The sequence below is a fragment of the Mytilus edulis genome, chromosome 14, assembly GCF_963676685.1.
Source record: "Mytilus edulis chromosome 14, xbMytEdul2.2, whole genome shotgun sequence".
Taxonomy (NCBI): domain Eukaryota; kingdom Metazoa; phylum Mollusca; class Bivalvia; order Mytilida; family Mytilidae; genus Mytilus; species Mytilus edulis.
Genome location: NC_092357.1, coordinates 2,731,456 through 2,748,836, shown reverse-complemented (window position 1 = coordinate 2,748,836; position 17,381 = coordinate 2,731,456). Strand labels below are relative to the sequence as shown.

Genomic DNA, 17,381 nt, shown 5'->3' with positions numbered 1-17,381 from the left:
AAGAACGAAAGGCATGAAAGAGAAAGAATAAATAATTTGGGAAATATATTTTTTCATTAGTTTTCTCTTGAAGCAAGGGGGATGAAAGTAGGAGCTACAAGTAGAATACTAACCATTCGGTCTAAATATAAGTCTCCAAAATTTACATACCGCTATACCAACTTTAAATCTAAGATAAGGAAAATAATAATCTGTAATGTTGACTGATTGTAGAGAATTGCAGACAGTAACCTTATAATATGCATTAACTGCTAAAGTCGATAACGTCAACACTTAGTCCTTTTATCCGTTAAATTGCAATTCAGAGATTTTACGTCAAGTGAAAAAGATAACTTCAATGAAAATGGTTTATTCACTCAACTAATTTTATTAAATAATAAGTTTTTCAACGAAACAAATCATCTAATTACTAAAACATCAAAACTATTGATTTCAATGATAATACTAGTATCTATAATTTTAAACGTAGTTATTATGGTGCATTACGTGTCTAATGTTAATAGTTATCGAATTTATATTGGCATTATGAGAAAAGTGTGTCAGAAATGATATCTGAAATTCTTCCTCAGTCATAATAACCTTCCATCATTAGCGAACTGAACAAAGAAATAACACGACAAATGATGAGCTTTTTAATTCTAATTTATTGCACTTATTTTCGTCAAATTACATACCAATATAACGTACTAATGATAATTTCTTGATAACATTTTATTGTAATAGTGCGACATGGTGTTGTTTTATTCTGTTATAGGACATAATTTGCTATCGTTATCAAAAATCGTTATCGCCAAAAAAGAAATGTAAAGCATAATATGTCAGAATTAACATTTTAAATTTAAATACTGTTGATTTGTCGTCAATACGTGTTTATTCATAGATAACGTAATTCGTGTATCTGTAATGTGTGTTTGTTTGTTTGTTAGCAGAGACAAGATATGCAATATTAACTAATGACAAATTCGTATAAAACTCTGATATCGGGTAACTTCAAAGAAAATGATATATTCACTCAACTGACGTTATTAAATAATAAGTTTTTCAACGAAAAAAAAAATCTAATTATAAAAAGATCAAAACTATTGATTTCAATGATAGTACTAGTATTTATCCTTTTTAACGTAGTTATTGTGGTGTATCACGTGTCAAATCTTATTATCGAATTGATATTGGCCATTATGACAAAAGTTTGTCAGAAATCATATCTGAAATTCTTCCTCAGCCATAATAACCTTCCATCATTAGCGAACTGAACAAGGAAATAACACGACAGATGATGACCTTTTTATTCTAATTTATTGAACTCATTTTCGTCAAATTACATAAAATATAATGTACTAATGATAGTTTCTTGATAACATATTCATGATATTATTCATTTGTAATAGTGTGACATTGTGTTGTTTTATTATGTTATAGGATATAATTTGCTATCCTTATCATTCACTGATATGATTAAACTGTTCTATGTAATTATGTACAGAATGGTAAAATTGCACTTCACAATGCTGCACAAAAAAGAAACACGGAAATCACCATGTTGCTTATTGATGCTGGTATTAATATCAATGCACAGAACAAGGTAAGTAAATAATAAACAAAACCAAACACAACACAACATGATACGTGCTTATAATGTCGGACTTACCATTTTAAATATAAATTATGTTGCTTTGTCATCAATACGTTTGTATTGATAGATAATCTAGTCGTGTATTCGTAATAAGTGTTTTTTTTTTTGTTAACAGAGACAAGAGATGCATAAACAACAAGTCAGTTATATATTTTTGTTTGGTTTTTTTTCTCCAATCTGATGATTTAAGCATTTTTGAATTTATTAGTATAGTATGTTCATATACCGTGCTGTTTAACAACTTTCCCGTGTTTAGGGTACGTTGAGAGCATATAAATACATTTAACCCGGCCACGTGCTTTATGGTTTGTTTTCGATGTTGAAGGTCTTACGATTTCTTATAAATGTTTACATCCACTTCATTTAAACGTAGGTGGATAGGGGTCTCGATGTCAATCACTCAAAATCTCCTTTTATACTATACTGTGAAATAACAATATCAATGTCACCATTGGATCCTCAACACAGCGAGAAAAACTTCCGCAGCTGGAGTCGGGCTTAAGCTGATCCCTAAACAATAATCATTCCATGTATTTTCATTAAGAATAAATGCACCCATGCACCATGCAATATTAACTAATGACAAATTCGTATAAAACTCTGATCTGGGGTACCAGTTTTATTTTACGCTAAGTGCCAGTCTATGCTGTTTTACTTCCTTTAGTCCGATGGTTTGCTTCCTGTGTATTTCATATTATGTTAAAATTGTATTTTTTTCAATTCAGGTTGGTGACACTGCTCTTCACAATGCTGTAGATCACAGAAACACAGAAATAGTCAATATGCTTATTGATGGTGGCATTGATCTCAATATACAGGGTCAGGTCAGTGGATCAAAAGTTAAACTTACAATTATATTGAAATATCAGCAATACCAATACATTCATTTACTGCACCATACCTGATGTCGAACTGGACGCAATGTTTGTTAACTAAATATAACTTTTCATGTCTTCAAATTTTACTGACTACCTCCTTTTTATATTAAATTTAGAGTTCTGTATTTTATTAATACCTGTTACCTGAACCATATCTACTTGAACAAAATTAGTCTGACTATTTTGTGAGCGTCTATTTTGTCATATACAACCACACGTTACATCGTATGTACGCGTCCATGTTTGTTAAATGTTATGTCTGAGTGTTGCGGATGGAGGACATTCTAGAAAACACTTCATCGACGGCGTCATCATCTTCTGTGTTATAGTCGTCATCATTCGGGAAAGTCGTATAAGCCTTTAGCTTTGATAGATGTTCATAGTTCACATGCTAATATAGTTTTCGATGCCTGTTATATTGTGCCTATTCCTTCTATTTTATAAGACACTATATTTGTATATATCATTAAGAAAACATAATTTAGCATTGTTATTACGATTGTACATCTAGGAATTATAGCTTCGACAATTGGCGCAAAAATAGAAATTTGAAGCATAATATGTTGGACTTAACATTAAAATATAAATACTGTTGTTTTGTCATCAATACGTTTGTTTTCATAGATAAGCTATTCGTGTATCTGTGATATGTAGGGTTTTTTTGTTAACAGAGACAACAGATGCATAAACAACACATCAGTTAAATATTACTGTTTGGTGTTTTTCTCCAATCTGACGATTTAAGCCTTTTGAATTTATTAGTATAGTATGTTTATATGCTGTGCTGTTAAACAACTGTCCCATGTTAAGCGAGGCTTGAGTGCATATCAATACGTTTAACCCCGCAACGTGCTTTATGGTTTCCATTGTTGAAGGCCTTACGATTTCTTATAAATGTTTACATTCACTTCATTTAATCGTAGGTGGATAGGGGTGTCGATGTCAATCAAACCAAATCTCCTTTTATACTGTACTCTAAAATAACAATATCAATGTCACCATTGGGTCCTCTACACAGCGAGAAAAACTCCCGCAGCTGTAGTCCGGCTTTAGCTGATCCCTAAACAATAAGCAATCCATGTATAATAATCATTAAGCTTAAATGCATCCATGCACCTTGCAATATTAACTAATGACAAATTCATATAAAACTCTGACATCGGGTACCAGTTTGACTTTAAGCTAAGTGCCAGTCTATGCTGTTTTACTTCCTTGAGTCCAACAAGTTGCTTCCTGTTTCATTTCATAGTATGTTAAAATTGTATTTTTTTTTCAATCCAGCTTGGTAACACTGCGCTTCACTTTGCTGTAATGCAAGGATACATAGAAATCGTCAAGTTGCTGATTAATGGTGGCATTGATCTCAATATACAGAATCAGGTCAGTGGATTATAAGTTAAACTTACAATCATATCGAATTATCGGCAATACCAAAACATTCATTTACTGCATCATATGTGATGTCAAACTAGACACAATTAGCTTTCTAGTGTGTGTGTGGATACTCTTCAGTAAAGTAAGGTTGCAAAATTTGTGAAAAGTGACAAATTAGAATCTTCCATAACAAACATTGTTTAATGCTGAACATTTAAAAAGTTTGTTGACGTAAAAAAATTCCTAAGGTTGTGGTCACACTTTGTCGAGAAAACACAAGGTTATGTTGTCACAAGTTTAGTGATAAAGCTTACAATGACAAGTTAAATGTCATGAGATTATATCATTATATCAAAAACATAAAACATAAACAATATTCAACTGACATGTACTGAAAATTTAAACCAAATAAAAATTATTTGAGCATTGCTCGCTAGGTAGCCATATGGCTACGACGTAGGTTGAATTATACTATTGTTTTGAAAACTTTAAAGACAAGGGTAATTTAGAAATATGCATATTGACAATTGTAAATGTTTCCTCATCAAACAAAAAACTGCAAATCTTTTTATTAGATCAGTTTAATTCATTACCGGTCAACAAAGTCTACAACAATGATAAAAGAAGTAGATATTGACGAAATATTCCCTGTAACATTTACTAACAATAAGACAATCGTAATATGACAAGACCTGCAATGTCTATATAACATGTTTTAAACTTTTTTGATAACAACTTTAAAACATGTAATGGTTTACTTTTATAAATTGTTATTTGGATTGAGAGTTGTTTCATTGGCATTCACACCACGTCTTCCTATATCTATGTAAGTACACTATAAAATGTAAAGTATATAAGTAGGTCATTCCTACATTCAAGATCATAGAAAGTATTAAATTCTGCATCTGTCTCCAGTCCACCTCTTACTGTAAGACTACCAATAAACTTTAACAATTTCTGCCGTTAAATGGCTAGTTTAATAATCGTGTCATAACAATATCATACATCTAACATAATGTATCAAATATATAAACTAGATGTGTTTAGAAAAGTCATATTTCCACAATTTGTTTTTATGAGGTTTCCACTCTGATGTATGAATTCATTAAAAGATTGATAGTACTGACTGCTAGCATCTGTTTTTTTTTTTTTTATTTAACTCCTTAGTACAGCTGTTGTTTACTATACAAATACCTTTATAACTATAAAATAATTGTATTCACAGATAAATTGATATGCATGACTCCTAAGTCATGAGAATACAGCATTGACAGGTGAAATGATCTCTTTTTATGACCAACGTTTGTCGGGCATTTGCCTCTGTATTTTTTAATGTTGTCAATCCGGCAACTCATTTGCTTAATATTTTCTTCTGATGGTTCTGTAAATATGGAATATATAATTCATATCAATGATAAAACACATTAGTATTTATTTTATTTCATTGAGGTAATGTTTGTATCTCTAGCTTGTTATTTTGTATTCATACCGGTACAATTTCTAAATTATGTCTTTTTGAAGAGATCCAGAAGTAAAGAAAACACGAATAATATACATCTCCCCATACATGACGTGGTTTGTGAAACAGATGTATTTACAAAGTGCAACCATAATGTATCCCATTTTACTAATCACAATAAAGTGGGATATTCTTGTTTCATGCATATATGTACATGATGTAAAACAAAGCCCGTAGCGCATTTAATATTTTGAAATACAAATAATAAAAGATGTATATCACTGTCCAGTTAATCATCATTAGACAAGTGTTTCACTATTGAAGAAATACAAGTTGATAATTTGGTAAGAAATTAATTATATTTCCTTAATATGAGGGTAGTTATGTTTTCCCTTGTTAAATGACATTGAGAATCAGATCGAATATTATTGTCTTTAGCTTTTAGTTAATATTCAATTGTGTGCTTCTGTATTAATCTTTTGTATAGTGATTAAGATTTTAACACAATGTTGGCTGCTGATAGTTATCAAAGGTACCAGGATTATAATTTAGTACGCCAGACGCGCGTTTCGTCTACATAAGACTCATCAGTGACACTCAAATCAAAATATGTGTAAAACCAAAGAAGTACAAAGTTGAAGAGCATTGAGGATCCAAAATTCCAAAAAATTGTGCCAAATACGGCTAAGGTAATCTATGCCTGGGATAAGAAAATCCTTAGTTTTTTCGAAAAATTCAAAGTTTTGTAAACAGTAAATTTATAAAAATGACCACATTATTGATATTCATGTCAACACCGAAGTGTTGACTACTGGGCTGGTGATACCCTCGGGGACGAAACGCGCACCAGCAGTGGCATCGACCCAGTGGTGTTAATAGTTATCAAATGTACCAGGATTATAATTTAGTACGCCAGACGCTCGTTTCGTCTACATAAGACTCATCAGTGACGCTCAAATTAAAATATTTATAAAACCAAACAAGTACAAAGTTGAGATCACCCCTAGTTTTAGGTGGGGTTCGTGTTGTTTATTCTTTAGTTTTCTATGTTGTTTCGTGTGAGCTATTGTTTTTCTGTTTGTCTTTTCCATTTCTAGCCATGGCGTTGTCAGTTTGTTTTAGATTGATGAGTTTGACTGTCCCTTTGGTATCTTTCGTCCCTCTTTTCTTGAAGATCATTGAGGGTCCAAAATTCCAAAAGTTGTGCCAAGTTTTGTAAACAGTAAATTTATAAAAATGACCACATTATTGATATTCATGTCAACACCGAAGTGTTGACTACTGGGCTGGTGATACCTTCCGGGACGAAACGTCCACCAGCAGTGGCATCGACTCCTTAGTTTTTCGAAAATTCAAAGTTTTGTAAACAGTAAATTTATAAAAATGACCACATTGTTGATATTCATGTCAACACCGAAGTGTTGACTACTGGGCTGGTGATACCTTCGGGGACGAAACGTCCACCAGCGGTGGCAGCTGACATCTTTTATCTACTATGTCTGTTTGGGTTTTTATTTCACCCTTCGTTGTTAATATAATGGAACTACATGCGACTGTTATCATGGTTATGCAAGTGAGAGATTAAGCTTCATATAGGTTTAAAACTAAATTAAATGCACCATTTTCTACATAAAGTTGTCTATATCAGGACAGGAACTTGAATAAAATCAACCGTAGTATACTGCTGTTCGAAATACATCAATTGATTGTGAAAAAAAAAACAGATCCGGATTACAAACATAAACTGAGGGAAACGCATTAAATAGAAGAAGGAACTCCGACACAACAGTAACACGATATTAAAATGTAACACACACAAAACGAATTATTATAAAACAATGAACATTTTCCTGACTTGGTACCGGAAATTTTAAGATGAAAACATGGTGGGTTGAGTCTAGTTGTATGGCATGCCATACCTCCAACTTGTATGGCAATGTTTAATATAACATTAAAATTACAACATTACATGACAGGACTACAATATAAATAATTGGGAGAACTTATTAGACAGAGAAACACACAAATAATAGCTAGTTAAAGGCACCATGTATGACAGTTGCTATCCATTCGTTTGATGTGTTTGTACTTTTGATTTTGCTATTTGATTAGGAACTTTTGTTTTTTTGAATTTTCCTCGGAGTTCAATATTTTTGTGAGTTTACTTTTTACTAGATACGCTTTATAATTCCTGACAGTTGAAACATCCTTAACTTTTTATTAATACAATCAGAGTTAGTAATCCACATTACTAATAATCACCAGGTTTGCTTTATATTTGAATCCTTTGCATATCAGCTTCACACGGATGCATACACGACCATTAACTGAAAACATGATGTGTTATGACTAATTTTGTAATATCTATTTCCAAAGGGGGTCTGGTTTTTATTTTATTAATGTGTGTCTGTTTTGTATCGTTCTAACGATTTAGTCCCTTTTCAACGGAAAAACCTCTTTCGCCAACACAATATATTTTTCGTCACTTTATTAAACTTTGTCGCTAAGTAACACAAATCTATTTTTCTTTTAAAATTTTCTTCCCCCACCCCCACCTCTAAATAAGATAATTGTTATCTATGATTATTCTCTCAAACTTGTCTATATTGTAATGACTCGACAAATACTAAACATTAAACCTTAAACTTTAAAAAAAAGACCTTTATAGGGCTTGATAATATTTTGAACAACTTTAAAAGAAGGGAGGCCACGTACTTTTAAAATACAGAAGATATATGTCTTAGAATATAGAAAAATCTTGGATACCTGAAAGATTTACAGTTGTTTGAGAAAGTTTCTTCAAAAATAAAAACATGTGCCCTTTTGTACTAAGAAGTGGTTTTTACAACAAAACATGTTTTCTCACTTGAAATTGATCCCTAATATAAGTTGTAGTCATTACATTGAAGGGTTACTATCATTCGAGGGGTAGTTCCCTTTGGTATAGATTTCTTCATAACGACAGTTTTGTTTTTCTAGACCATCGTAAAAATGTAAGACTTCACTGAATAGACTTTTAAGTACCCACTCAAATCAATTATCGATATCAAAGTTAAATAATTTAGTTTTAAATCGGAGACCTTTCTTTCTTTTGTACATTTTTCTTCATAACAACAGTTTTCTTGTCTGGACTATCATTAAAAAAAGGAGAGGAGTCGTCAAAATTTTGCTTCAAACAAGTACGTCGCAAAGTGGTTAATAAATCCTTTATGTGACATGTGACGTGCGCCATTTAACCATATCATTATGTCATATAATACAATCAACACCTTTATTAATTAGTTGATAGCTATAAAATGCAATCAGCTGATAATTGATTTTCTCTCAAAATCTTAACGAGTTTAAGGTGAATACGAGTATTGTCGGATCAAGTAAAGTCCGAAAACCCGAAAAAAGTAAATAAACAAGATGGTTGAAAATAAATCGTTATATATATTTCTTTCGCCAAATTCTTTCGCCAATGACGAATTTTAATCGCCACAATTATTATTTGTTCGCAAATTCCGAAAATGACGACCGCCAGCGGAAACCCTGAACACAACTATACAAGGTTAAAGGTAGAATTAAGAGTTAATAAACATATTCACCCCGCTTAATTATGTATGTCCTACAGCTGGGTTCTGTACATCATTGTTTGTCGTTGGTTCATGTCTGTCATATTAGTTTTTCGTAACTTGTTTTGTTATGAAATAGGTTGATAGTTGTCCCGGTCATTTATAGCCGACAATACATTAAATGTTTTTGACATTGTTGAAAGCCTATGGTTACTTATCTTATGTGTCTTCTGTACGATAAATTATCTGCTTGTCTTTTTGATTTTAACCATGGCGTTGTCATAGTATTTTCTATCTATGAGTTTGACTCTCCTTCAGGTAAATTTCTTCCCTCTTTTATTATTACGTACGTCCACTTCATTTTAATTTTGATGGATCGTTGTCTTATTGGCAATCGTCTCATTTGTATCATAGATAACAGAGTAGAAAACTATTATTTTCTCGTTTTTAAGTTCAAGAGTGCTTAAAACTTGTCAATATTTCTAAAGGAACTACTTACTTTACAACTTTATTTCAATAAACAAAATTAGAAGCATACATTTATATATAGGTGACCGTGATGAAAATAAAATATCTTATTAAAACTAATCATTTGTTCTAAAAATTAGTCTTTAAAATTAATATCACAATGAAACGGGAAAAAAAACAGACAGTGCGTTTGTACATGTGTTTGACCATGCATGCAATTTTTCAACTACTGTTTACTATAGTACAGAGGAGTGCTTAGTGGTGCTTGTTAAAATGATATAACATTACATTGAAGACATTTGAGGCACTTAACAGTCTGATTGATTGGTTCTGATATTTTTAATAGAATGACATAGTTCGAATTATCCAGTAATCGAATAGACGGGGGTAACTTGCTTATCATTATTAAACTTCATAAACAAATTAGTGAGGGGACACAATCAGCTCTGGATCAGCACCCATATATATCTTTGATCAAAATACACAACATATCATAATTTATGTACCGTATAGTAAGTTTGGTATCCCTATGGTACATATATAAGCTATAATGGATACACTATAAACTGTGTGTGCATTATCCAACAAGTTTCCTAAAAATTCTTACTAAAAATTTGTCCAGGTCTTTATGGATAATGTATGCTAGGTACCGCATTGCACCAATAGGTATGATAAAGTGTCTTTCTATTTTGACATCACTTTTGGTCATGGATCCGTTTTTTGTGATTAATATAATAATGTATAGAAATTAATCATTCTCTTTATCAGTCCATTGTGTTAATTGATTAACGTTTTCGTCATCGTCTTCGTCTTTATTTTCCATGTTATGATCGTCATCATGTTAGTCTTTGACATTGAAAGTCGTTCATGTTATTCAAAATACTAAATAAATATTGTTTTTGTTTATGCTTGGTATATTGGGCCTCCACCTCTAGATGTGTCAGTTCTTCATGAACATGTTTTGGAACATTTTACTGTGAAAAAAGCAGGACAAAAACTTGCAGACGACAGTTTACATATATTGGCATTTATCAGAAATTTAATAGAAAATAAGCTGACAATATATTGTATTCCCTTGTTCTTAATTAACGCCATATTGTACAGAACCGATCATTTATAAAATGAAAAAATATAAGAAAAATTGATACGTGTGTCTAGATTACGAACCCCACATATGCTGTTATGTTACAGTAAATGAATATCCTTCGGTTTAATATGACTGTTACATATCTGTTATATTAGATGTTATATGCACGTGACAGTAGGTGAGAAAATCGGGGCCATTGTGTATTATTCACCTGGTGCTAAGTTTAAAACATATTACTATCAGATAAGACATTAAAACATTGTTGTATCGTCATTCAATTGTTTTACCCGTTCTTTATTTCATTGATTGAACTATCATTTACCTTTAAGAAACCATTATGTTACCTTTCGCAGACCAATATTTCTTAAGAATAACCTTTTTTTGTAAAAAATATTGGACAGCTAAAGGTAGCATAACTGATTCTTACAGGTAAATGATAGTTCGATCACTGAAATAAAAATTACACTTTTAATTACCCCAGTTGTTTTCAAAAAATAAAAATACAACCAAAGAACAAAAGACAACTATTTTTTTTTATTAAAGTCACCTAACAATACAATAATTTGTCACTCATCAAAACGGTATCTTGAGTAAAAAAATATGCTTGAATGTACCAGACCAGACCTGTGAACAGGTCTGCTCGACCAGACCCGACCTGTGAAAAGGTCTGCTTGACCAGATCAAACCTGCGGACAGGTCTGCTTGACCTGACCAACGCATACTAGACCTGTGGACAAGTTTGCTATTATATGACAGAGAAGTCCTGTCAGTCTTGGGGACAGCTCTGTTTTTTAATCGGTCTCTTGGATATTCTTTACCACGTTGATACATACAATAAAAGCAGTCCTGTGTAAAAGTTAACTATGCATTATGTTAACTTTATCTTTGAAAAGCAGACCAGACCAAAGTTAACTTGGGTTTTAGTTAAATTTATCTCAAGTGAACTTGGGATTAAGTTAACTTTATCTTAAAGGAGCGGAACAGACCAAAGTTAACTTTGGATCATGTTAACTTTATCATGGATCAAACCAAAGTTAATTTTTACAAGAACAGATCTTGTTTGATTTTTGATAGCAGACCTGGTTATAAGTTAACTTGTGTGATGGACTACTCGTACAAAGTTAACTTCAATTTTGGCCATGGACCTGTCATAAAGTTAACCTTTCGGGCAATCATTAAACATTCCTAGGATCAAGTCTGCTTTCCAAGTTAACACAAATTCTGTCCTAGGACTGTTCACAGCAGTCATAAAACCGGTCAAAGGTTAACTTTAACCAGTCATAAAGTCTGCTTATGAAGTTAACTAGCTGTACAATTTAGGACTGCACCCATCTGTACACTGCTTAACTAATTTATAACCGGAGACCTCAACATTATCAATAACACTTCCTTCCAGGAATGTGTTATCCAAAGGTCTGCAATATCTTGAGCCTAGATCCACCAATTGAAAAATACAACTTAAAAATACTGATGTATTCAGTCGAAGATTATAAAAGGCAATGTGCTGAAAGCAAGAAAGAAGACTAAGATACTATTTCCGAATGAATCAAAGCTGTAAGGTCGTTGATAAAAATCAGAATTTGGAAAGTAATTGGGTATATCAATACCCAGCCTTTATCAATCTTTAAAAACCAAATTGATGCAAAACACTTGTCCAACCTCCATGAAAAATATGTTTTTGTCCCTGCAGATTAAGTCCCAAAGAAACTCGTTTTGGTGAATAAATCTTATTACATAAAATGCTGGGTAAATGAATGAGGTATTGACAATGCATTTGGAAACTTAACATATACCCTCACGACACTTACTAACCAGAGGCTCCCAAGAGTTTATGGCGCTCATCTTGGTATATGTGCATACTAAACTATGGACACAGATTAATTCATGACAAAATTGTGTTTTGGAGATCATGATGTGTTTGTAGATCTTACTTTACTGGACATTCTTCTTGCTACAATTATCTCTATCTATAATGAACTTGGCCCAGTATTTACAGTGGAAAATATATTCTAAAAATTTACAAAAATTAAAAAAATTTATGAAAATTGTTAAAAAATTACTATAAAGGGCAATAACTCCTTGAGGTGTAAACTGACAATTTTGGTCATTTGACTTATGTGTAGATCTTACTTTGCTGAACATTATTGCTGTTTACAGTTTATCTCTATCTATTACAATATTCAAGATAATAACCAAAAACTGCAAAATTTCCTTAAAATTATTAATTCTGGGGCAGCAACCCAACAACAGGTTGTCTGTTTTGTCTGAGAATTTCAGGGCAGATAGATCTTGACCTGATAAACAATTTACCCCATGTCAGATTTGCTCTACATGCTTTGGTTTCAGAGATATAAGCCAAAATCTACATTTCGCCCATATGTACTATTTTTAGCCATGGCAGCCTTCTTGGTTGGTTGGCAGGACCACGCCACACATTTTTAAAACTAGATACCGAAATGATGATTGTGGCCAAGTTTGGTTAAATTTGGCCCAGTAGTTTCAGAGGAGAAGATTTTTTAAAAGAATACTAAAATTTTAGAAAAATGGTTAAAAATTGACTATAAAGGGCAATAACTCCTTAATGGGTTAATTAAGAAATAATTCATGGGGGCTGGAATATATCGTGATTTTACCACGGGTTGGCCTTTTATGACAAATATTTTACCCCTGAGCGATAGCGAGGGGTAAAATATTGGCATAAAGGGACAACCCGTGGTAAAATCTAGATATATTCAAGCCCCCATGAATTATTTCGATTCTGATAGGACACATACGGCAATTCTTTTGGATCGAAGCGCTCTAGGTGTAGGCAAATATTTGCCGTTCCCATAAATAAACGCACTAATAAACTAGCGTAAAAGAACGGAGCAAACTGCATTAGTGACATGCTTAATAAAATTAACGGTATCAATTTTCTTGCACCAGATGCGCATTTCGACAATACATGTCTCTTCAGTGATGCTCGTGGCCAAAATATTTGAAATCCAAAGCTTATATAAAAGATGAAGAGCTATAATCCAAAAGGTCCAAAAAGTATAGCCAAATCCGTGAAAGGAATCAGAGCTTTGCATGAGGGAGATGCATTCCTTAATTTATAATAATTTCTATCATTTTGTAACAGCAAATTTTAATAACACAAAAAAAAATCCGTATTTTCATGCCAGTACCGAAGTACTGGCTACTGGGCTGGTGATACCCTCGGGGACTAATAGTCCACCAGCAGAGGCATCGACCCAGTAATAGTAATAAAATTAACGGTATCAATTTTCTTGCACCAGATGCGCATTTCGACAATACATGTCTCTTCAGTGATGCTCGTGGCCAAAATATTTGAAATCCAAAGCTTATATAAAAGATAAAGAGCTATAATCCAAAAGGTCCAAAAAGTATAGCCAAATCCGTGAAAGGAATCAGAGCTTTGCATGAGGGAGATGCATTCCTTAATTTATAATAATTTCTATCATTTTGTAACAGCAAATTTTAATAACACAAAAAAATCCGTATTTTCATGCCAGTACCGAAGTACTGGCTACTGGGCTGGTGATACCCTCGGGGACTAATAGTCCACCAGCAGAGGCATCGACCCAGTAATAGTAATAAAATTAACGGTATCAATTTTCTTGCACCAGATGCGCATTTCGACAATACATGTCTCTTCAGTGATGCTCGTGGCCAAAATATTTGAAATCTAAAGCTTATATAAAATATGAAGAGCTATAATCCAAAAGGTCCAAAAAGTATAGCCAAATCCGGGAAAGGAATCAGAGCTTTGCATGAGGGAGATGCATTCCTTAATTTATAATAATTTCTATCATTTTGTAACAGCAAATTTTAATAACACAAAAAAATTCCGTATTTTCATGCCAGTACCTATTAAACTATTTAAAATAATGTATTTAGACAGTTTTGGATGAATTTGAATGATAATTTATTTATATGTCTTATATGATGTACAATAAAGGGCTTTTGCCACATTTTAGCATCATTTGTGTATGTTTCCTTGTGATGATTTTCGGATTCACAAGCGTGTATTTTCCCGTAAAATGCTTACATTCTAACGTCATTGTTCTATGACGTCGGGTATCTCATTCATAAAAAAACATAGTACAATCGGAACAGCACTGGCAATATATTCATATTTTACCACGGGTGTGTACTCAAAGCGTTTGATAGACGTCATGTTATAATTGACAATTTTGGTCATGTTGACTCATTTGTACATCTTACTTTGCTGAACATCAGATGTTTACAGTTTATCTCTATCTATAATAATAAGCAAGATAATAAGCAAAAACTGCAAAATTTTCTTAAAATTACTAATTCAGGGGCAGTAAACCCAACAACTGGGTGTCCAATTTGTCTGAAAATTTTATGACAGATAGATCTTGACCCAGTAGATTACTTTACCCACTGTCAGATTTGTTCTAAATGCTTTGGTTTTAGAGTTATAAGCCAAAATATACATTTCGCCCCTATGTACTATTTTTAGCAATGGCGGCCATCTTGGTTGATTGGCAGGACCACGTCACACATTTTTAAAACTCGATAACCAAATGATGATTGTGGTCAAGTTTGGATTAATTTGGCCAAGTAGTTTCAGAGGAGAAGATTTTTGTAAAAGCATACTAAGATTTTCGAAAAATGGTTAAAAATTGACTATAAAGGGCAATAACTCCTAAAGGGGTCAACTGACCATTTCGGTCAGGTTAACTTATTTGTAGATCTTACTTTGCTGAATATTATTGATGTTTACAGTTTATCTCTATCTATAATAGTATTCAAGATAATAACCAAAAACAGTAAAATTTCCTTAAAATTACCAATTTAGGGGCAGCAACCCAACAACGGGTTGTCCGATTCATCTGAAAATTTCAGGGCAGATAGATCTTAACCTGGTAAACAATTTACACCCCATGTCAGATTTGCTCTAAATGCTTTGGTTTTTAAGTTATAAGCCAAAAATGGATTTTACCCTATGTTCTATTTTTAGCCATGGCGGCCATCTTGGTTGGTTTGCCGGGTCACCGGACACATTTTTTAAACTAAATACCCTAATAATAATTGTGGCCAAGTTTGGTTTAATTTGGCCAAGTAGTTTCAGAGGAGAAGATTTTTGTAAAAGTTAACGACGACGGACGACGGACGCAAAGTGATGGGAAAAAGCTCACTTGGCCCTTCAGGCCAGGTGAGTTGAAATGGAAATCCTGGATAATCATAGGTCTGTCCTATGTTTCTTTGGAATTTCAACCAAAAAAATGAAGAACTTCCATCACTATAATGGATACCTTGACTACAGCCTACAGGTGTCAGACCACCAATTAAAAATCCCTATCCGTTCAACCAAAGTTTGCAATTTTCACAGCTTTCGAATATATATACTAGAAACCAGGTATATCTTGAGTTGAACATGCATCACCTTTCTACATGCCAATTTTCCATCCGTGTTTAAAATCTTTTAAGAAAGTATTGCCTTTGAGAAAATAACTACTCCAAAAATAACCCCTGGTTTTCCTAAAATCTTAAAATAGTATACTATGTAGTAAATTAATCCTGAATTTTTCATGCAAACTCATTGACAAGTAAATTTTGGCTCAAAATCGTCTATACAAATTTCTCGTTCACAAAAGTTTCATTTCTGCAAATTAGTTGGTAGGTTTAAGTAAACAATGACATCAACAGTACTACTTTGTGTCAAAGTAGGGCTACTTTTACATACGTTCTAAATTTGAGGGAGTAATTGGTGGTCTGACACCTACACAAGTGTCCTTACGACCAACTGAAAATTGCTGGGTCTTCTAAGTGCTTCACGAAACCCGTTTTGAAATTATTAACATCTGTTTATCAGCAATAAAAGCTGGGCTTGAAAGTTATTGTTAAACTGTATATGCTATAGGTGGCGTGAATCAGATGTAGGTAATGAAAAAATCGAAAGATCTTTTAGTGTACATGCAATCTAAGACTTGCATATCTTGCAATAGTATTAAAACATTTGACTTTTCTACACCTTACACAAGTATTCCCCATTCCAAACTAAAAGAACAAATTGAAAGAGTTGGAATTCATTAAACAAAATAGCGAAAGTAGATGCAGGTATCTTATCTTGGGGAGGAATACAACATTGTAAAAAATCACTCTGATTAAAAAAAAAAATTATCTGAAACTGACTGATAATGAATACAACAGTTACAATTATATCGGCCTAATATCTTGATTTACATCTGGAAATTGACAATAAGGATCGGTGCTATGATGAGTTTATTTGCAAACAAAACTTTACGACAAAATAGATGATTTCAGCTTCCCAATTGTGATCTTTCCATTTCGATGCAGAAACATTCCAGCAGCGCCTGCATAAGGAGTATATATCTCTTAATTACTATTTCCGGGTTTGTTATACATATATGATATCCTTGAAAGATTATTGATAAGGTTGCTACTCACAAGGACACTTTTAAACCAACAGATCTTAATGGAGAAGTTGAAATATTCCCTTAGTAAAATTTACAGACGCTATCGCCAGTTGATATCGGATAGGTTCCTTATGTCATGACTCCAATCCACTTCCTTTTTCGCCACGAATGTGACCTACCGAATAAGACTATTTACCGGGTTTGAAATAAAATGAGCAACACGACGGGTGATACATGGGAGCATGATCTGCTAACCCTTTCGGACCACATGAGAACACGCCCAATGTTAGGTAAGGTTCGTGTTGCTTTGTCTTTAGTTTCTATGTTGTGTCTTGTGTACTACTATTTGTCTGTTTGTCTTTTTATTCTATTGCCCTGGCGTTGTCAGTTTATTTTCGATCTTGAATTTGACTGTCCCTCTGGTATCTTTCGCCCCTCTTTCAAAAGGAGATAAATGACTTCTCAAATGTGCTACTACAATGTATTTGATTTTGTTCTTTATCTAATCCCTGTTGACC

The 17,381-nt window shown here is 32.9% G+C and overlaps 1 protein-coding gene across 1 annotated transcript in view; it reads left to right on the top strand.

The window, feature by feature from the left end:
- The first annotated feature begins 1,537 nt into the window (after nt 1-1,537).
- Nucleotides 1,538-17,381, top strand: part of LOC139503377 (ankyrin repeat and death domain-containing protein 1A-like) — a 50,022-nt gene continuing 34,178 nt past the window's right edge. The window contains exons 1-3 of the mRNA XM_071293147.1: nt 1,538-1,582; nt 2,359-2,457; nt 3,793-3,891. Coding sequence (XP_071149248.1) covers nt 1,538-1,582; nt 2,359-2,457; nt 3,793-3,891 — 243 coding nt within the window. The remainder of the gene's footprint in view (nt 1,583-2,358; nt 2,458-3,792; nt 3,892-17,381) is intronic.